At 46.6% G+C, this 21,703-nt stretch overlaps 1 protein-coding gene across 1 annotated transcript in view; it reads left to right on the forward strand.

Annotated features, from left to right (window-relative positions):
* Positions 1-19,725, forward strand: part of PLA2G4F (phospholipase A2 group IVF) — a 299,483-nt gene extending 279,758 nt beyond the window's left edge. Inside the window, exons 19-20 of the mRNA XM_086937219.1 lie at positions 11,374-11,560; positions 18,767-19,725. Of these exons, the coding sequence (XP_086793345.1) occupies positions 11,374-11,560; positions 18,767-18,999 (420 nt within the window). The 3' untranslated portion in view covers positions 19,000-19,725. The remainder of the gene's footprint in view (positions 1-11,373; positions 11,561-18,766) is intronic.
* The last annotated feature ends 1,978 nt before the right edge of the window (positions 19,726-21,703 follow it).

Consider the following 21,703-nt stretch of genomic DNA (forward strand, 5'->3'; position numbering starts at 1 on the left):
TTGAACTGCTGTACGGTCACCCCGTGAGAGGACCACTGAGTTTGGTAAAGGAAGGCTGGGAGCAATCTCCCAGGAAACCTCCCCAGAATGTATATAGCTACATGCTGGCCTTCAGAAACCAGACCAGACGCTTCAGACAACTTGCCGAGGCAAATCTGGAAGCGAGCCAGGAAGAAATGAAGCGGTGGTACGATCAGAATGCCACTCTGGTCGAGCTTCAGCCTGGACAGGAGGTGTATGTCTTGGCCCCAGTGGAGCCCTGTGCCCTTCAAGATAAGTGGACAGGACCATTTGAGGTTGTGGAGCGCAAGAGCCCCGTGACATACTTGGTGGACATGAAGACGCCCAGGAACCCTTTGCGGGTCCTACATGTCAACCGCCTCAAGCCCCACTTGCGAAGGTCCGAAGTGGGCATGTTGTTGGCAACCGATGACGGAATGGAGGAGGAGTCGGAGCCTCTTCCTGACCTCTTGGTGGCCTGTGAGAAGGATGGGTCTGTGGATGGAGTTAACCTCTCACCCTCCCTGACCACCGAACAACAGGAGGACTGCCGCCAGTTACTGGGACAGTTTCCAGACCTGTTCTCCCTGGTTCCGAGTGTCACAGATTGGTGCGTCCATGATGTGGACACGGGAGACAGCTTACCGGTGAAGCATAAGGCTTACAGGGTAACTGACAGGGTCCGGGCCTGCATCAAGGAGGAGGTCTCCAAGATGCTTGCCCTTGGGGTGGTTGAGTCTTCCAGCAGTCCTTGGTCCAGCCCCGTGGTCTTGGTTCCGAAGGCTGCTGCGCCGGGAGCCACACCCGAACTCCGGTTCTGTGTGGACTACAGAGGACTCAATTCAGTCACGAAGACTGACGCGCACCCCATCCCCAGAGCTGACGAGCTCATTGATCGGCTAGGGGCTGCCCGGTTTCTCAGCCCGTTTGATTTAACGTCTGGGTACTGGCAGATCGCCTTGACCGATGGGGCAAAGGAGAGGTCGGCATTCTCTACACCAGATGGGCATTTCCAGTTCCGGGTTATGCCATTTGGAATGAAGAATGCCCCTGCCACCTTTCAGAGATTGGTCAACCAGGTGTTGGCTGGACTGGAAGAATTCAGTGCCGCCTACCTGGATGACATCGCGGTGTTCAGCGGCACCTGGCCCGAACACCTGCGACACCTCTGGGAAGTGTTGATGGCCCTGCGCAGAGCAGGCCTCACAATCAAGGCAAGCAAGTGCCAGATTGGGCAGGGTTCAGTGGTGTACTTGGGACACCAAGTTGGGAGTGGCAAGGTAGCCCCCTTGCAGCCCAAAATCGAAACCATCCTGGCTTGGGAACCCCCCAAGACCCAGACGGCAGTGAGAGCCTTCCTGGGGCTCACTGGGTATTACAGGAGGTTTGTCAAGGGCTATGGCACGATCGTGACCCCCTTGACAGAGCTGACTTCGAAAAACCAGCCCAGGAATGTGATTTGGACTGACACCTGTCAGAAAGCTTTCGACCCCCTGAAGACTGCCATGTGCACGGCGCCCGTGCTCCTGGCCCCAGATTTCTCCAAGGAGTTCATTGTGCAAACAGACGCTTCAGAGCATGGTGTAGGGGCTGTTCTTTCACAGATGACTGAGGAGGGCTTTGACCAACCCGTAGCCTTCATAAGTCGGAGGTTACTTCCACGGGAAAGTAGGTGGAGTGCAATAGAGCGTGAAGCTTTTGCTGTGGTCTGGGCGCTGAAGAAGCTAAGACCCTACTTGTTTGGGTCTCACTTCCGAGTTCAGACGGACCACAGGCCCCTCAGATGGTTGATGCAAATGAGGGGTGAGAACCCGAAACTGTTGAGGTGGTCCATTTCTCTACAGAGTATGGACTTTACGGTGGAACACCGCCCTGGCACCGATCACGCCAACGCTGACGGTCTGTCCAGATTTTTCCGCCTTAGTGATGTGGAACTCCCTGGGGAAGGGTAGTTCCCCCCACATTTCAGCTGGAGGGGACACATGTTAGACCTGGCACCTTGGCGTGAGTCTCCCTTCCACTTTTTGCTGATGTGCCTCCGATGTTTTGCTGGTTTTCCGATACTCAGGGCACTGCGCCCCGGCTGATCCGGGCCGCAGTGCAAGTGCTCCCTACTGTAAATTGTACATACGATTGGTATCCATGATTGGTGCATTGGATTTACTGTTAGTCCCTAGTAAAGCGCACGAGAGAGTGCCGGGGCTTGTAGATGCCAATACTGCTGGTGGGCCTGCAGCGCTGGTTGCGCCACCCACCGAAGCAGCCGTAAAGATGTGTCTGGGAACTGCGACCGCAGAACCCGCGTGCGGTCTCGTACTGTCACGCTAGCTGGGCAAGTGTCCCCACTTGCCAGCACCGACCCTTCCCTTGACTACATATTAGTCACCCCTATGGTAAGCCTACGGGCAGGGTGCGTTGTAGGTGCAAGGTAGGACAAGCCCTGATGTGCGTGGCATGTCCTGGTAGTGACTTACAACGAAGACCGTATTTCACTACTGAAGGCTACCTGCTCCATTAGGCCAGACTGAGCTGCGAGGGTTATTACACCCTATAATCCCCGCAGGCTCAAGGAGCATGGTAGTGAGTCATGTTTAGTATGCCTGAACTCAGGATAAGGAGATATTTCTTGTAGTCAAGTTTATTTCAGTACCCTGGGTTTGCAAATGCTACTTTTAGAAAGTTAGCATTTGCTTGCTTAACCATTTCAGCCGCCTTTGCTGGTGTGTATCTGACTGTCTGGGATGTGTGAGTGACAGGGCTGGAGGGATGACGGGTGGTGAATGCGCAGATTACACCTTAGTGGGAGGTAGGAGTGCCTCTTGACTCGAACTGTCACTGTGCTCGACCTCCACAATGCTGGCTCCACCCTCCTGGGGAGCGGCGGATGACTCTGCCGGCACCTGGCCCAGGACGGGCGAAGCTCCCATCAACAAGGTACTCTGGCCACTCCTGTCCGGACAATGCTGGCTCCACCCCCTGTGGGGCGTCTGATGCGCCTGCCCCTCACACTGAAAGCAGAAGCCGGAGTACACCCGCGGGGGTACTCCAGAACTGAGAGTGGCTATGCAAAGGCCCCCCTGGCCTGCGAGAACAAAAGAATTGGCCTATAAAAGACGGAGCCCTGCTCCTTGAAAATTAGATCCGGTTTGGGCCACAGAAAGACTCTGCCCTACGAGAAGGACCGTGAGAGACGAGGAAGGGTGCTGACTCTTGCCTGCGTCTGGTGCCTTGCTGCTGAAGGAGAGGAAGACAATAAGACTACGAAAAGACTATTGTGCTACTTGTGCCAAACTCTGCAAAGAGATCTCCAAGGGCTTGCAACTGAACTTGCCCCCTGACCAGCGTCCCAGGACCAGTGGACGCTACCCCCTTGGAAAGCGACTGCGGGGGCTGACCATCGCCGAAGCACTGACGGAGGAATCTCCTCTAAGGCATCAACATCCTCCCGACCACCGTGACCGGGGCCCAAAGCAACAGCAGAAGCAAAGTGAGGACCAGCCGCCGCTGGCCCGAACACCGTGACCGCAACTGCACCGGGAGCCCGAGAGCAAAGCAAAGGAGGACCCGTCTGGTCCGAGCTACCGAGGTGACTGCACAGCGAGCAGTCACTCACCTGCAAGGACGGACAGCTGCCCTACGAGAATCCGCAAGGTCGGTAAGCCTGCCCGACAGCCCAGCTGTGAGCCCACAGCTGCACCGACATTTGGCTGGGTACGTCCTGCACTTGGGGACCGTACTGCCGCTTGTCACAACCGCACAGCCGCCGCCTCCAGGGTCGGAGCGGACGACGAAGAAAGGACCCTGCCGCCACAGAACACCGCTGCCTCGGACGACCAGTGACCTGCTCGGCAGAAGAGCCGCAACGATCAGCGACCCCGGGAAGGCAACGCGACGTGGGACAGATCCCTTGGAAGCCGCCGGCTCCACAAGAACTTTGAATAACACCGGCCTACGGGCCTCAAAGAACTTCCATAAGAACTGTGGTAACCCAAATTACGTAACTTGCAACCGTCCTCATAAAGTTATTGACTGTATTCACAAGCCTGCTTAAAATCTATATAAAGATATATATTTTTACAAGAATACAGTCTGGTCTCGTTGTGTGGTGGGTTGGTTGTAAAGGTGTACTGTTGCAAGTGTTTAACCCTATGTGCCCCAAAGATTAGCCTACGACTGCTTAAGCCACACTACCTAGAGGGTAAGCAGAGGTTGTCTGGAAGGTAACCCTCAGCCCTGACGAGGAAGAGAGAGTCCCTGCTTGTCGCTAGTGTTGCACTGCGCCAACTAGAGCCTCCCCCTTCCTACACAATCCCTCCACATAATGGAGACTGCCAGCAGACTCATCAGTTGTCTTGCCAAGGCAATAGGCAAACATGCCCAAGCCCCCCTTACTGCGTTGTGAGCCAAATGGGAGAGAGAACAAGCTGTGCCCATTGCGGACAATGACTGGGAATGGATACTAGCTAAAGAGTCCAGAAATGCCAGATTTAGGTTAATCCAGTTCTTTCTTCTCCCACAAGCATACCTTTCCCCAGCCAAAGTCAATAATGTCTTCCCAGATGCAGGAGTCCAGTGCTCTTTCTGCAAGGCACTAGGTGCTGACTTCCAAGACGTGTTGTCGGCCTGCCTGTCCCTGTCACAGTATTTGCTCGCCATTACTACACAACTGGTCCAGACCACCGGTTTTCACAGTTGTGTAGTAGGGGAGACTTTCTCAGTGGGGTGCTATGCACATGCGACCAAGGACGGTTACATGTTGATGGAAGGACCCCAGTCCCCTCCCCGGGAGTAGGCATGGTGCAAGTTTCTTGGGGTTTGGGCCAAGGCAGAAAGTAATTGTTATATTCCTTGTTTTAGTCTTCTTCACCTTTATGCCCATCTTGTACATATTGTGTTTTCTTTTAAGTTCTTGTTAATCTTATGCTTCTCCTTTAAGCCTCTCATAACATGTCATTGTTGCTTAGCAATACTAGAATGTTTAGGCTCTTGCTGCTCACTTGAGACTGGAGCTTGACAGAGAGACACTCTGGCAGTTTGAGAGCTGTACTTGTCTTTAAGAATAAATCTTCTTAACCTATTGGACTGGATCTGTCTTCTTTGGATGCAACATAAATTTGGCGACGAGGTGGTCATGTCAGCCCTCTTTGAACCCACATCCTACCAAAGACTTTCATATTCAATCAAGATTTATTTTCAACTGCCAGATTACAGTGTCCTCTCTGATTTCTTGCTTGAAGAACCCTCCAAGACAAATGAATTCAAGACTCCACTAAGATAAGTTTTTAACTTATTTTACTTCTCCATTTTCTATTGAGAACTTTATTACATTGACCTACTCATACTCAAATCTTCTCTAAGACTTTAACTTTTAACCCTACTGAGACTGAGACTCTTTTGCTTACTACAAACTATGGATTACTTGATTTTTCTTGAGGAAATACTCTTTTGAAGAGGCCTTTGTTCCTTTTTTCTCTCTTTTGATTTTTCTGGACACTATGCACTAATCGATTGTTTCATTGGGAACCACCTTTCTCTGACAAAATACCGACAAAGTAATTTCTTATTGCACTGCTCTTGTGGACAGGTCTGAGTCAATTTTATTTTCATCTTACTAACTGACTCTTTGACCTTGCATGCATTCATCGATCGTTTCATTGGGAGCCAGCTTTAATAAAGGACTCAGCGAGTAACTTTCCATTGCAGTACTGTTGTGGACAGGTCTAAGTCATTTCTCTTACTTTACATTTTTTTTCAAATGACTCTCTGACCTTGTTCTTTTCGCTCGCGCGTCTCTTCCCGCAGCGAAGAGAAAAGCGGCGACATTTAAAATCTGCATACAACGCTTACCGGCTCTCCTCCGAACCTCCTGACGTCCTTGCCGCTCCTCTCAGAACTCCTTCACACAGCCATTCTCTCCCTCTTCTCGCCCTCACGACTCCTTGTCATCACGCAACGCTCCTACGCTACGTAACGTCACTGCCATGTTCCATGTTACCTAGCAACCAAAAACAATATCGCGCAACGTTGTTTACCTCATCTTCTTTCCTGCACTCTCGCTGACGTGCACAGCTTTGATTTTTCAGCGCATTTACCTGCATTTTCACCTTTTACTGCTGCACGTTATTTACTGTAATTATTACAGCAATTGTTGCCTTCAAGCTGGTCATATAATAACACTCCTCACTCCACCACGGGCATCACTCCATTTGCCATGCTACATGGTAGGGAATCCTTTAATGAATTGTCCCCTCAATGGGTGGTTACTAAAACCAAATCTGGTGGAACTTCCCTTGATCTGAATGTAGTAAAGGACAGGGTTGAGAAATCTCAAATTCGGTCAAAGATCAGATATGACGACAGTAAACATGTTAAGAATCAATGTTTTTCTGTTGGAGATAAAGTCAGAATAAGGAGACCAGGTAAAGTCAGAGGATCAAGATTTTATCCTGAAACTACCATTATCAAAGTTGGTAAACATTCTGTTATGGTTTCAGGTGGCAAATGGTGGAGCAACAGACGTATTGCTAGAATTGTTGGTGATAAGTCTGCAACGTCATCCGATTCTGGTCTGTTGTTACACCCTGTTGAAGATTCTTACAATACTGTTTCGGGTGTTCCTTTTTCTTCTTCTGTTGCTGGATTTTCTGTAAATAATGATTTAACTGTTCCTGATGATGCTTTGGACGGTCCTGAGTTTGTCTCTGACCCTTCTATTAGAGTCAGCTCCAGGCTGAGAGCCACTCCAAAGTATCTTGATGATTATGTGACTTCACTTTTTGTTTTACAGGTGAGGAGGTGTGTTATATCCCTTGTTTTAGTCTTCTTCACCTTTATGCCCATCTTGTACATATTGTGTTTTCTTTTAAGTTCTTGTTAATCTTATGCTTCTCCTTTAAGCCTCTCATAACATGTCATTGTTGCTTAGCAATACTAGAATGTTTAGGCTCTTGCTGCTCACTTGAGACTGGAGCTTGACAGAGAGACACTCTGGCAGTTTGAGAGCTGTACTTGTCTTTAAGAATAAATCTTCTTAACCTATTGGACTGGATCTGTCTTCTTTGGATGCAACATAAATTTGGCGACGAGGTGGTCATGTCAGCCCTCTTTGAACCCACATCCTACCAAAGACTTTCATATTCAATCAAGATTTATTTTCAACTGCCAGATTACAGTGTCCTCTCTGATTTCTTGCTTGAAGAACCCTCCAAGACAAATGAATTCAAGACTCCACTAAGATAAGTTTTTAACTTATTTTACTTCTCCATTTTCTATTGAGAACTTTATTACATTGACCTACTCATACTCAAATCTTCTCTAAGACTTTAACTTTTAACCCTACTGAGACTGAGACTCTTTTGCTTACTACAAACTATGGATTACTTGATTTTTCTTGAGGAAATACTCTTTTGAAGAGGCCTTTATTCATTTTTTCTCTCTTTTGATTTTTCTGGACACTATGCACTAATCGATTGTTTCATTGGGAACCACCTTTCTCTGACAAAATACCGACAAAGTAATTTCTTATTGCACTGCTCTTGTGGACAGGTCTGAGTCAATTTTATTTTCATCTTACTAACTGACTCTTTGACCTTGCATGCATTCATCGATCGTTTCATTGGGAGCCAGCTTTAATAAAGGACTCAGCGAGTAACTTTCCATTGCAGTACTGTTGTGGACAGGTCTAAGTCATTTCTCTTACTTTACATTTTTTTTCAAATGACTCTCTGACCTTGTTCTTTTCGCTCGCGCGTCTCTTCCCGCAGCGAAGAGAAAAGCGGCGACATTTAAAATCTGCATACAACGCTTACCGGCTCTCCTCCGAACCTCCTGACGTCCTTGCCGCTCCTCTCAGAACTCCTTCACACAGCCATTCTCTCCCTCTTCTCGCCCTCACGACTCCTTGTCATCACGCAACGCTCCTACGCTACGTAACGTCACTGCCATGTTCCATGTTACCTAGCAACCAAAAACAATATCGCGCAACGTTGTTTACCTCATCTTCTTTCCTGCACGCTCGCTGACGTGCACAGCTTTGATTTTTCAGCGCATTTACCTGCATTTTCACCTTTTACTGCTGCACGTTATTTACTGTAATTATTACAGCAATTGTTGTCTTCACGCTGGTCATATAATAACACTCCTCACTCCACCACGGGCATCACTCCATTTGCCATGCTACGTGGTAGGGAATCCTTTAATGAATTGTCCCCTCAATGGGTGGTTACTAAAACCAAATCTGGTGGAACTTCCCTTGATCTGAATGTAGTAAAGGACAGGGTTGAGAAATCTCAAATTCGGTCAAAGATCAGATATGACGACAGTAAACATGTTAAGAATCAATGTTTTTCTGTTGGAGATAAAGTCAGAATAAGGAGACCAGGTAAAGTCAGATGATCAAGATTTTATCCTGAAACTACCATTATCAAAGTTGGTAAACATTCTGTTATGGTTTCAGGTGGCAAATGGTGGAGCAACAGACGTATTGCTAGAATTGTTGGTGATAAGTCTGCAACGTCATCCGATTCTGGTCTGTTGTTACACCCTGTTGAAGATTCTTACAATACTGTTTCGGGTGTTCCTTTTTCTTCTTCTGTTGCTGGATTTTCTGTAAATAATGATTTAACTGTTCCTGATGATGCTTTGGACGGTCCTGAGTTTGTCTCTGACCCTTCTATTAGAGTCAGCTCCAGGCTGAGAGCCACTCCAAAGTATCTTGATGATTATGTGACTTAACTTTTTGTTTTACAGGTGAGGAGGTGTGTTATATCCCTTGTTTTAGTCTTCTTCACCTTTATGCCCATCTTGTACATATTGTGTTTTCTTTTAAGTTCTTGTTAATCTTATGCTTCTCCTTTAAGCCTCTCATAACATGTCATTGTTGCTTAGCAATACTAGAATGTTTAGGCTCTTGCTGCTCACTTGAGACTGGAGCTTGACAGAGAGACACTCTGGCAGTTTGAGAGCTGTACTTGTCTTTAAGAATAAATCTTCTTAACCTATTGGACTGGATCTGTCTTCTTTGGATGCAACAGTAATACCATAAGAGCTGAGGAAGTATGGGTTTTTGCAAGTATCCCATCTCCTAAAGCCTAAACGAGCTGTGTTCGCCTTCAAGCCTGCATCTGTGCATGTGCCACATCCTAACTCTCCTTGGGGCTCCCCAAGCATCATGCCAGCTGCTGCTGAATCATCTCCCCCACTAGTCAGACTTGTGTAGGGCCACAAGTAAAGCTGTCTGCTTTCTCTTTCCTCCTTCTAGATAGGCAGTATTGATAGACTCCAACTCTGGTTGCCATGCGCAGCTCTGATGTCCTATACCTTTTCCGCACATCTTCATGCCCCCAGATCTAGACCTGGGTCTCTTAAGTCAACAGACGCGTCACATATCTCATGCCAGGGACAATGGACCTCTTCACCTACCCTTAGCATGCTATCTCTAATAAGGACTGATGGCCTGAAAGTTGTGGTTTTAAATTGTTCTTTTTCCTCTCATTGTTTCTTTAAATTGATATTTCAAAAGTGATATATATGGATGAACATAGCACTGGCATAATTGATTTATAGTTTGGTACACCCACTATTTTAACATCTTTGTACCAAGTCACACACACCAAAATGTCTATGTGACCTGCTTTGTTGTATTTAGAAAGGAATAAATATACATTTTTCAAAAGGGCCTTCCCATACAATATGGTCATCTGCCAGTGCAGGGACCTTTTCCTGGAAAGGAAAGGGGTAGGAACGTAATCTACATTTACAACTCACTGTTTTTCCCAGGCATTCCCGCCGCAGTAACCCTCTTGCTCCCCTCAGTGCTACCCGTCTGCAGCGCCAAGAAACCGCGTGGTGATCGAGCGCTTTACAAAACCCTTCAACTTCAACTACATCTGCTAATTACCTGTCGCACTGCAGCTGGCCTGATAAAGCTCTCTCCCACAGAAACAGAGGAGGTCAGCCAGGCCTCTGGAACCAATCACAGGAAGAGCTTCCCTTTCGAGTTTTGGAGGGAAGAGTCAGGCAGCTTTGGTAGTTGGCACAACTGAGACTCTCAGAGAAGGCCTTTCAGCAGACCACTTAAAGGTGTTATGCTGGATTGCCCCAGAATACTGTGCAGGAGTGTTAGGGCAGGGTTGGAATGATGATGTTACAACGCATGAATTTACCATGAATACTTTTACCACACATCCTTTACCACGCAATGCCATTACTATGCAATGCGCTTACCTCACAATGCCTTTACCACTAATATACTTTTACTGTGCATACCTTTACAACGGAATAACAAGTATTTATAAGATAGGTGAAACCTCTAATTTTTATTTATAAATGTGTCCATTTTTTAAATTCTACATTAAAATACTTTCTAAAATGGGAAGTATATTCATGGTAAAGTCATGTGTGGGGAAGGCATTGCATGGTAAAGGATGCATTGTAAAGGCATTGCGTTGTAAAGGATTTCTCCCAATGTCACCCCTTTGTATTGTGTCTAGTATAGGTGAGGAGTGGGAGAAATTGTGGTCTTAGGGTTTCAGGCATGCTATAGGTGTGAACTATTAAGAGGGTGTCAGTATAGGTATTTCCCCCTGCCTACATTAATATATTTGTAAATTCAAGGGTAGTATTGAGTAGAGTGTGTGTAATAAAGTACTTTTCTTTTTATATGTAAAAAAGAACTGTCTGGACCTGGTTTGTTGGTTGCCTGTTTTTGTTCTAGGGTACTGGCGCACCCCACCTACCTTGAGTAAACCTTGGACTGCTCGGCTTCGCTACCCCGAGCGATTTAAGTGCTACAATGGGACACATAGTTTCCATTAAGGAGACAATTGTGGATCTATTAATTGAGCAGGACTCACATCCTGCAAAACTAATGACCTAATTTTATGCACTGAGTACCCTCCGCATATGAGATAACTGTACAACTAAATCATCTGATTAGGTGTATCACAGGGTGATCAGAGGTATTAAGCAACTTAGGGAAAGGGAGGATCCCTTAAGAATCCCACAAGAGTATACTAGATTCCTAATAGACGGAATGTTGCGCAGCAATTACTTATGAAGGATTCATAACCTTTGCTTTTGCTCTTACACACTTGGAATGGTGGCCACTGCAAGAGCTATAAATTGCTTTGCCTTTCAAAGGCACAGTGGCAATGGAAGAGGGCTCTGTGGAGGAACAACACTGGGCTGCTTGTGTGCCAGTGAGCTCATCTGAATGTTGAAGCTTTTCGTGTTGAATTTGATGTTGGAGATTGTGATCCTCTCCAGAATTGATACTGAATGTAGATTGAATAGTGTGCAGACTCAAACATGAACATGTAAGCTTACTTAATAGATTACAAATGTGATTCAAGCACTTTGAACTCTTGACCACAGGCGCTCTTGCTGACTGAGATGTACTGCAGAGAGAGAGGAATTCCGTTCCCGAAGATAAAGCTGAATGAGGAGGATGAAAAGCAACCAAAGGAATGCTACATATTTTCAGATGATGAGAATCCAAAGGTTCCAATAGTGATCCACTTTCCGTTGGTCAACGACACGTTTCAGAAATGCAAGGATCCAGGTAAGGCCACATGCATTCAATTCTCACTTAGGCTCCTCATGTGCTTTGTAGCCACCTTCACTGCAAGCATTCAGTGATTTACATTTGGGTTTTCACTATGCCATTAAGAGCAATGACAGTGAAATTGAAAAAGAAAGGTCATTCATGTTTTTTATGGTGAATCAGTCAGCAGCATCTAAGCTGATTGACAAAAGTATCAGCTTTGAGTTAGTGAGATGTGGTGGGAGTTATAAACAGAGTTTTGTATCGACAAAAGAGCATATTGCCTAAATAATTAAAGCCATTGGCAATTACTTTGTATTAGTTAGGAGTCTTTCTCTGATCCTACATTTGTTAGTGTAGCCATTCTCCTGCATGTATTTGGGATGATATTAAGGGACAGCTAGAACTCAAGTGCTGTAGCACACTAACCCCCAGATTCATGAAGAACACATTTTGCGATTCCTTAATAGCGAAAAATACTGATTCGCTATTAAGGAATAGCAAAATGCTATTCATCAAGAAATCCATTCAAATATAGCGATTTCTAATAATTCCTTAATTGCGACTCGCAAATTGCGAGTCGCAATTAAGGAATATCTCCCCATTCATTCCTATGGACCTAGAGGCCCTCAGGAATGAATGGGAAGACCATCTCAATTTGCTAATCGCAATTAGCAATTCGCAATTCGCAAATTGAGATTGCGATTTCAAGGGTGCAGGGGTGTCCAAAGGACACTCTGTTGCACCCCTGAAATTGATGTGTGCACATAAGTTGCGCACACACATGCCCTTAGGGCATGTGTGTGCGCAACATGAAACTTTGAAAAATGCACTTTAGTGCATTTTTCAAAGTTTTTGCTATTTACCACGTAGTTTAACTTTGCGGTATATAGCGCCCCCAGATTGCGAATTCGCAATTTTTAAATGGTTCATGAATTGCATTTAAGGAATCTCAAATTGAGATTCCTTAAATGCAATTCATCGCAATTTAGCGATTTCTATAATTGCGATTTTTGCATTTGGGATGATGAATCCCAAATGCAAAAATAGCGCTCGCAAAGGGCCAGATTCTCAGAATCTGGCCCTTTGCGAGCCGAATTTACTTTGATGAATCTGGTTCTAAGTCTTGATATGCCTTACTATCAGCTAGATTCATGAAGAACACATATGTTCTTTAAGCTCTGTGTTTGGAAACTCAGGCACCCAGTCTTTCACATTAGATCCATATACAAGTATCCGAACCAGTCTTGGGCACTTCACATGCACAGTTAGCAGTTCTGGTCACTTCTGTACTGTCACTGCTATAGAGTAATATGTTGATTTGTATAGGGTTCATCCTTATTCCTAAGGTCGCAGAAGAGGGTATTTATTATTGGGATATTGCTTAAGAAAGTATATCTGATGTAAGTTTTATTTGCAAAAGTTCATGTCTCAATTTTCAAATCTGAGATATAGCATCCATCTCTTGCACCCGAGCCACACATCTGCCCAGTAGTCAAGCCTTCTTGGTGCGTACACTACTACCTCTGTTGAACTAGGTATGTGAACTGGATGTTGCCCTTGCATTGACCCGCATGAGATTGGAGAACTGAAACATATTGCATCTACATTTACGAAAAGTTACCAATCAAACTCCACCTTGCTCAGGAAAAAGTGGCAACAGTGCACTATTTTAAGAATGTAAACCCAAAATGCAACGTTCTACCTTGGCTCCTGATGTCTACTCCATGAAGAGTAAGACACCTTGAAGTGGTCCCTCTATGCGTCATGCCAGCAGATGCAAGCTGACTTGTAGCTTGTATTCACAATATGCAAACACACCCCTGAAAACCTTTTAATTGCATTGGATGTGGTTGGTCATATGGCCCTTGCTCATGCTGCAAAACATTTTTTTAAAATACAAACTTTATTTAAAATATGCCAGGGATGGGCAGATTCTATGGTACATTCATAGTCTATTTTTTCAGAGTAGCAACATTACCCAGTACGTTATATCGTCAGGACTAAGGTAACATTGCATTAGACCGTTTACATGAGAAATCTTCTGCTCCTGCTAGCAACATTACCTGTGGCTCGCTACTGATTGTGCTCACTAACTATAAGCCTCCTTGCAACAATTCTTCCGGAAGTGGGATGACAACAGCGATCCATTCCGGAAAGCATTTTTCTTGGCATGTGTCTGAAAAGGTGTCACGATTTTGTTCATATTTGGCCATTTTATCTTTAAGTGTCACTGATTTTTATTAATGATTTTCTATTACAATCATAGCAAGCAATAAAATGAGAAGTATACCACACAGCGTCATACACTGACACAGCAAAAGCACGGATTGCACATCATTCAAAATGACTTGTGTTCCCTCTCTCCCTTCACCCTGTGTCACAAACCATGGCATTTGAATTGGAATCATTAGAAAACAATGCTGCAGCACCTTCTGGGATGAAGAGATTTCAGGGACCCCCTGTATTCATTCCATTTGCCCAAGAAATGCGCCTACTTTCGAGGACAGTCCCATCTCTTATCTATCTCCTTCTCAGCCCACATGTCCATATCCAGCTTCCAGTCTCCCCGGTGTGGTGCTTGCGTCACACCCCATAGGTGCGCTATATTGCATTTGGCTATTGCCGGACCCAAGGTCATCCAGGTCCGCTCAATGCTTCTTAGGTTGGTGACTTCCCAAATATTTAACAGGCACCATTCAGTGGAGGCTTCTATACTTCTCCTGCATAGGTCATTCATGCAGGTAACCACTGACTCCCAACAGGGTTGTATCACCAGGCAACTCCAAAAGATGTGGAAGAAAGTTCCCACCTGGTCACAATCCACGGTAGCCCACGTCAGTCGCCCTGACCATTTTCACCATGATTGAACATGCAAAGTAAGACCTATGGAGAATTTTGAGTTGCACTAGCGAAACCCAAACTTAATCAGCATCTCCCTTGGGGATGCTAGAGCTTCAGGCCACTCATCATCCTCCAAGCCCTCCAAATCTCATTCCCATTGGACCTGCAACTGTTGAAGAGTGTGTTGTGAGTTGTTGATCAGCCACTGATATGTCAGGGATGTCACCCTGTGGGGCATATGCTCATTGAGCAATTTGTCCTCCAGGGGCAAAGACTGAGGGATGTCAACTTCCTGAGGAAGTGCCACTCGGAGTGCGTGTTGTTTCTGCAGCTACCAAAATGTCTCCTTGGGGGCAAGCTCTACAGATGCGGGGGACTGTGGCGAGGGCAAGGTTGGCTGAGCAGAGCTGGCGGTTGGGGGTGTAGAAGCTGAGTCGTCTGTTGAGGTATGCTGGTCCCGTGTTGTGGAGTGCCTTGTGTGCATGGGTGAGAAGCTTGAAGGTGATCCTCTTGTTGATGGGGAGCCCGTGCAGGTCTCTCAGGTGGGCTGTGATGTGGTTGTGGCGAGGGACGTCGAGGATCAGGCGTGCAGAGGCATTTTGGATGCGTTGAAGTCATTTCAGGAGTTTGGCCTAGGCTCCAGCGTAGAGGGCGTTTTATATTTTTTGTTTTTAATTTTGTATATCTTATGCATTGTTGTGATCAATTGATTCAAATGTGATAATATTATGTATGTTTTTAATAATGTTCTTCAGAAAGTGATCTGAATTTTAAAAAACACAAAACTAATAAAACACAGAGAGTGTAAACGTTATATTTCCGTGTAGGTTTGGTACATATCTAAAAATTGTATTTGCTCATAAGATCTGGGTGTATGAAAGGCAAGAGTGTGTAGAAAAGCTTGAGTAGTCCGGGGATTTTTTCTTTGACTTACAGTGTTGACAGTACCCTGTTCCCTGGAACTTAGTGGGGTCTTCTCTTTTGTGAAAACAACGTTTCTGTAGTCCAGCCTGCTGCTGACGAGAGCCTAGGTGACCTTCTTCTTGTTTCGGTAGGAATCCACCTGTAGATCTTGCAGAGCATGCGAAGGGTGTTGAAGCAGGAGGGCGAGATGGCGTTGACCTGCTTTGTCATGGAGAGAGTGGAGTCGAGGATGAACCCCAGGTTGCGTGCGTGGTCGTTGGGTGTTGGAACTGTTCCCAGTTTGGTCGGCCACCAGTAGTCACCCCAGGCAGAGGGGGTGGAATCGAGGATGAGGACTTCCGTCATGTCCGAGTTTAGCTTCAGTCGGCTGTTCTTCATTCACTCAGCGACGGCTGTCATCCCTTCGTGGAGGTTGGTTTTAGCTGTGAGGGAGTCCTTGGTGAGTGAGAGGATCAGCTGGATGTCGTCGGCGTAGGAGATGATATTGAGGTCGTGCAGTCGTGCGACGTGGGCGAGCAGTGCCATGTAGATGTTGAACAATGTCGGGCTGAGGGATGAGCCCTAGGGTATGCCACAGATGATCTCGGTGGCTTCGGAGCGGAAAGGGGGGAGGCGGAAACTCTGGGTTCGGTCGGTGAGGAAGGAGGAGGTCCAGCATGTTGTTCTCCTCGAAGTAGCGGGTCAGTTGTCTGTTGACGGTCTTCGCAATGACCTTCACCGGGAACGGGAGCAGGGAGCTGGGTCAGAAGTTCTTGAGGTCCATGGGGTCTGCATTGGGTTTTTGGAGTAAGGTGTTGATCTCGGTTTGCTTCCAGCTCTCAGGGAAGGTCGCTGTCTCGAAGGAGATGTTGATGGCTTTCCGGAGATGGGGTGCGATGGTGCTTCTGGCTTTGTTGAAGATGTGGTGTGGGCATGGGTCTGACGGTGATCCGGAGTGGATGGTGTTCATGATTTTGAAGGTGTCGTTGTCATTAATGTTAGTCCAGTAGAGCAGGGATCGGTGCAGATGGTGGCCGTGTGGAGGGACTCAGTGATTGTCGGGCGTTGGTCGTGGCGTTGAAGCTGTTGTGGATGTCTGCTATCTTGCAGTGGAAGAAGGTGGCAAGGGTGTGGCATAGGTCTTGTGAAGGTGGGATGTTGTTGGTGTTGGAGCTGGTGTTGGAGTGTTCCTTCACGATGTTGAAGATCTCTTTGCTGTTGTGTGTGTTGTTGTCTCGGCGAACTTTGAAGGAGGAACTTTTGGCAGGTCTGATGAGGTGATGGTGTCTGCGGTGACGTTCTTGCAGGCTGCGTAGCTGTCCGATGTCTGCTCACGGGGCCATTTCTTCTCTAGCTTTCGGCAGGTTTTCTTGGAGGTCTGGATTCCTTCAGTGAACCAGCCGGCTTTCTTGCTGGTGTGTCTGTTGGAGGGTTTCTTGATCGGGCGAGGGATTTGGCGCAGTCGTCGGTCAACTGTCTAAGGTTGCGGGCGGCGGTGTGGGGGCCGGTGGGGTCAGCGGGTGGGCTCCGGGCGAGGGTGGTGGCTAGCTGGTCTTCGTGACCTTGCTCCAGGAGCGGCGCAGGATCTGTTGGGTGCGGTGGTGTGTGGTGGGTCTCCGGAAGGTGAAGTGAATGCAGCAATGGTCAGTCCAGTGGAGTTTGTTGGTGTGGTTGAAGGAGATGTGGGAGCTTGCGGAGAAGATGGGGTCAAGTGTGTGGCGGGCAGAGTGGGTGCGAGTTGTGATGAGCTGTCTGAATCCGAGGTTGTTGATCAGGGTGGTGGCGTTGGTGTCGTTGTTGTTCTCGAGGTGGAAGTTCAGGTCCCCGAGGAGAATGTGGTCCTTGGAGGCGAGGGCATGTGTGCTGACGTAGTCGGTGATGGAGTCTCTGAACTGTGGTCGAGGTCCGGGCGGTCTGTAGGCAAGGGTTCCTCTAAGGGTGGTCTTGGGATCGGTGTGTATCTGGAAGTCCTGGTGTTCGGCGGTGCTGATGGTGTCGTCGGTGTTGATCGAGACTCTGAGCGTGTTCCTGTGGACGATGGCGATCCCTCCTCCTACTACGTTGGTGTGGCCCCTGCGGGTGATCTTGTAGCCGTCCGGGATGGCTATGGCGATGTCGTGTGCTGAGGAGGTGTTCAGCCAGGTCTCCGACAGAAAGGCGACATCTGGGGAGGTTGAGTCGAGACAGTCCCAGACTTCAACGCCGTGTTTGCGGGCAGAGCGGGTTTTGAGAAGAATGCATCTGAGGTGGTTGCGTTCTTTCACGGTGGGTGGATTTGCGGATCGGATGCTGGTGAAGTTGCAGTTCCGGCAGTAGAAGGGCCCCTTGGTGCGCTTCGGGCAGCCAGGATGCAGGTGTGTGATCGTTCGGTGTTGAGTGCGTGGAGGGTGCTTGCATCGTAGCGGCGTCAGGTGTTGTGGCGTTCGCGTGGGCCAGGGGGCCTGGCGCAGGGCGTGGTCCAGGTACCGGCGGGCACAGACGGGCTTGCCTTAGGTGCACCTTTGGTGCATCAGCGGCGCCGCCATGCAGCGGCCGCCATATAGGGGGAGGTGGGAGGGAGGATAAGCTGGGAGGTGGGAGCAGGGCGGCGAATAGACGATGGGGGCGGGGCTGCAGGGGATGCAGCTGCGGTAAAAGAAAACGAAGGGGAGAGTGGGCGGGCGGTACAGAAGGCAAGGAGGATACAACTAGGGCAAAAGAGGGTGAGAAAAACACAGTATGTACATGGAGGACAATGCACTAGACCCACAGCAAAAATGCAGGCAGAGGCACAATCAGGACTCAATGGGGCAGAGCAAGCGCAAGGCTCGAACCTGAGAAGCGGCAGCAGCGGGCTCAGGGGCTGCGGCACAGAGGTGGTGCTGAGCGGCATGGAGAGCGACCTGCCTGATAGCAGGGTGAAGGGTCGCACACATGCTTTCCTATAGCCTACATTTAAGCACACATGCTTTCCTATAGCCTACATTTAAGCACCTTTGCCCTCCTATAGCCTAATTTTAAGGGCAATGATTTCTTGCATCCTTGTTTTTTGCATGTAACCACAAAACGTAATTAATACTGCTCTTTTCATTTTGCAACCTTTAGTCCAACAGTTTTATTTTAGTACTATGTGATTCTCAATAGGTATGGTTTCTAAATCTCGATATCAACATGTAAGATGATTTCTTATTTAAAATGTCCGCTTTTTAATTAAGTAGCTTAACCTATTCCGCCTTTAATGCCAATAGAGGATATTCCCCGTAGGATTGAACTACTTATTTATATAAAAGACAATACATTTCAATGTAATAAAATATTGTCAGGAATTTTCAATATTATTCATCCTCCCACCAAGAGTGAATGGTTTTATAGAGATGTATGATATATGCTATAGTAACAGAGCATGATTGTCGATTGTCAGCAGGCGCTTCTGTTATCACCACATGGGTCTTTTACATAAAGATCAGACATTTACTTTTATATCTTCTCTTTGTTTAGGCATTGAGCGTGAAACAGAAGAAGAGAAATCCTTTGGAAAGTTTCATATCTCAGGGAGGAACTCACCCTATCGTTCTGCGAATTTCACCTTTGACCCTTGCGATTTTGACAGACTGCTGGGAGTCAGTCGCTACAACGTCTTAAACCACAAAGACACCATCTTGGAAGCTCTCGCTTTGGCGCTAAAACGAAGGACGTCTAGAGAGAACAAACATGTTGAGTCTTCCCCCTAGGAATCCAATCTTGGTGAACTTTGGGCAGTCTGGATTACTGGTCTCCTGCACCTGTTAAGACACTGTAGGAGCCAGTTCTGGCATTTTAGACGGCAGAAGTTTGACTGAAGATGAAGAAAATGCTGATACTGTGATTTGAACCTCTCCACTCTCATTTCTCTCTAAGTACATACAGTCAGTAGGCTTTGAATATTAAAAAAAACAATGTTGGCAAATTTACATTCATTAGAAAGAGCAGATGCATACTTGATTAAAATAATTCATAAATGGCAATCAATTGCAAATTATTTGTGGGCTTCTTGTGACCCACACTTTTGGACCAATCTGAATTTGAAACAGGCTATGAGGAGAATCACAGACTTCTGGAGTGAATACATTAGTCCACAGAGCCACTGGATCCGAAAACACATGAACAAGCAGGACCTGGAGACGGCACATGTTTCACTTCAGTAATGAATCCATGGATCCGAACATTAAATCCAAGCATCCTTTTACCTGTAAAGCGTAAAAGGTGGGAGTGCTAATTCATTTTCTTGATGCTTTGCTAATCAATTATCTCTAAATTTGAACACCCAAAATATGCAGTTTGGGGAGGAGTGTAAAATAATGTGTCCTTTGTAATGAATTATATTTCACTCTCTATGCTGCTACTGAACAAATGCGAGAGAACTGTTTTCAAATTTTAATTTAAAAAATATGTTTTATGAAAATAAAATCTATTTTTCCTAACAATTGCCTCCATTCTTTCTAAATGGGATGTGATGTGCTCTGTCCCTTAAATATGAATGCTGCATTATGTGTGTTGAAACACTTTCTTTTTCAGCTGTAATCCTACTCTTGACTGGAAATTAATCCAGATTTGGGATTCAAACAGCAAAAACAGGATTTGACAATTTAACAAATAAGATCATCGTTCTCTTATAAGAGGATTTACAGAAAGGAAAACAATGAACTTTAATGAAAGGTATGTGTGGGTGGTATATTACAGGTGTCCCACACTCTCTTAATCTTGTTATCTAGCCTGGGTGGCCACTCCCCTCACTCTTTGAATGCGACACACCTCTTTTTTCCCTATCAGGGTATGAAGATGATTATGTTCACTCTTGTAAATTTTGAGTTTCTTTTTTTATTTTGGTAATTACAAAATCCTTGCAATGCTGGTAAAGTTCTTTGGAAACAGCAAGTAACACATTCTACAAAACGTAGGTTCTGAGGGAGAAAAACACCCTTACCTTTTGCAGAAAATGTAGTCCTGGGAAATATAGCTCACAAAACCTTTTTTGCAGGTACTTTTGCCCGTAGGCGAAGTTGTGTAAAGGTTTAAAACGTTGCAACATAGTGTACATTGCATGTATTGGTATCGAGGGCATAATCTGTACAGGAAATGGTGTGCTTTATAGGAGATGGGAATGGATTACCGTGGAGAGGAGCAGGTACATTTTGTGTTTTGTTCTTCCGTCCTGCGCATGTCCACTCGCTCTTCTATTTGAATGCGACCCATATTGGAAGATTAAGTGAACATGCACCACTTATTCATTTCAGGCCACAAAAACTGAGGACATTCACTTTTAGATGATGGCTACGATAGATGACAAGGTAGTCTCATATTTTGAGGGTTGTTCAGTAATGCTGGGTCTTAGAGCCGCCTAAACACCACCGGTACTAATGCCACAACATAAGGGGTCACCCAGAAACTAAACTCAAAGCATTCCCAATTGTTAAGGTTAGTCCTGAATGAAATGCCCCCAAGGACGAGTCCTGCAGCGCAAACATACTTTTAACTTGAAAGATACCTCAACTTGTTTTCACCTGCAGCGGAGGTTCGCCTGTAAACCTCAAGTCACAGGTTAAAATCCTAAACAGTGCGCTGAAGCACCTGCACCTTTTGGGTCAATAAACAGAATGCCACTACGTTGGGTTATGATGTTGTTAGCATGCAGACCTTCAAAACTGCAAGTCTAAGGCAGCAAACACTATGTGAATGCTATGTTATTTTGACCTAGAGCCACTTTGCAATAACTCCCCCAATGGAAGCATTCGCGGCAAAGCCTTAGAGCAGATCCTCTCCTTCCTCACCGGCCAAACCCAGAGAGTCAGGCTCCTACGGTTCTCCTCAGAGCCTACTGAGATCAGCTGTGGAGTCCCTCAGGGCTGCTCCCTAAGCCCACCCTCTTGAACATCTTCATGGTCCCTCTGGCAGCCATCGTCAGAAACCAGCTGATTCTCTCCCTCACCGACGAACCTACAGGTGCAAAGAACAACTTCCACAATGAGATGAAGGCAGTCCTCACCTGGATGAAGGACAGCTGTCTCAAACTCAACTCTGACAAAACCAAAGTCCTCATCCTGGGAACCACCCCGACTGCCTGGGACAACTTCTGGTGCCCGCAGTGCCTATGAGATTCCCGCACACCCACCGACCATGCACGTAACCTCGGCATTATCCTTGACACCTCGCTGTCAATGAACCACCAAAGCAATGCTGCCTCATCCTCCTGCTTCCACACACTCCATCTGCTTCGGAAGATCTTTGTGTGGATCCCCACTGAGGCCAGTAAAATGGCTACCCAGGCGCTTGTCAGCAGCATACTTGACTACAGCAACACACACTATGCTAGCACCACTCAGGAGCTCCAAAAGAAATTGCAAAGAATCCAGAATGCTGCTGCTACACCAATCATGGACATCCCCTGCCGCAGCCACA

Source organism: Lissotriton vulgaris, chromosome 9, assembly GCF_964263255.1.
Source record: "Lissotriton vulgaris chromosome 9, aLisVul1.2, whole genome shotgun sequence".
In the NCBI taxonomy this organism is placed as follows: Eukaryota; Metazoa; Chordata; class Amphibia; order Caudata; family Salamandridae; genus Lissotriton; species Lissotriton vulgaris.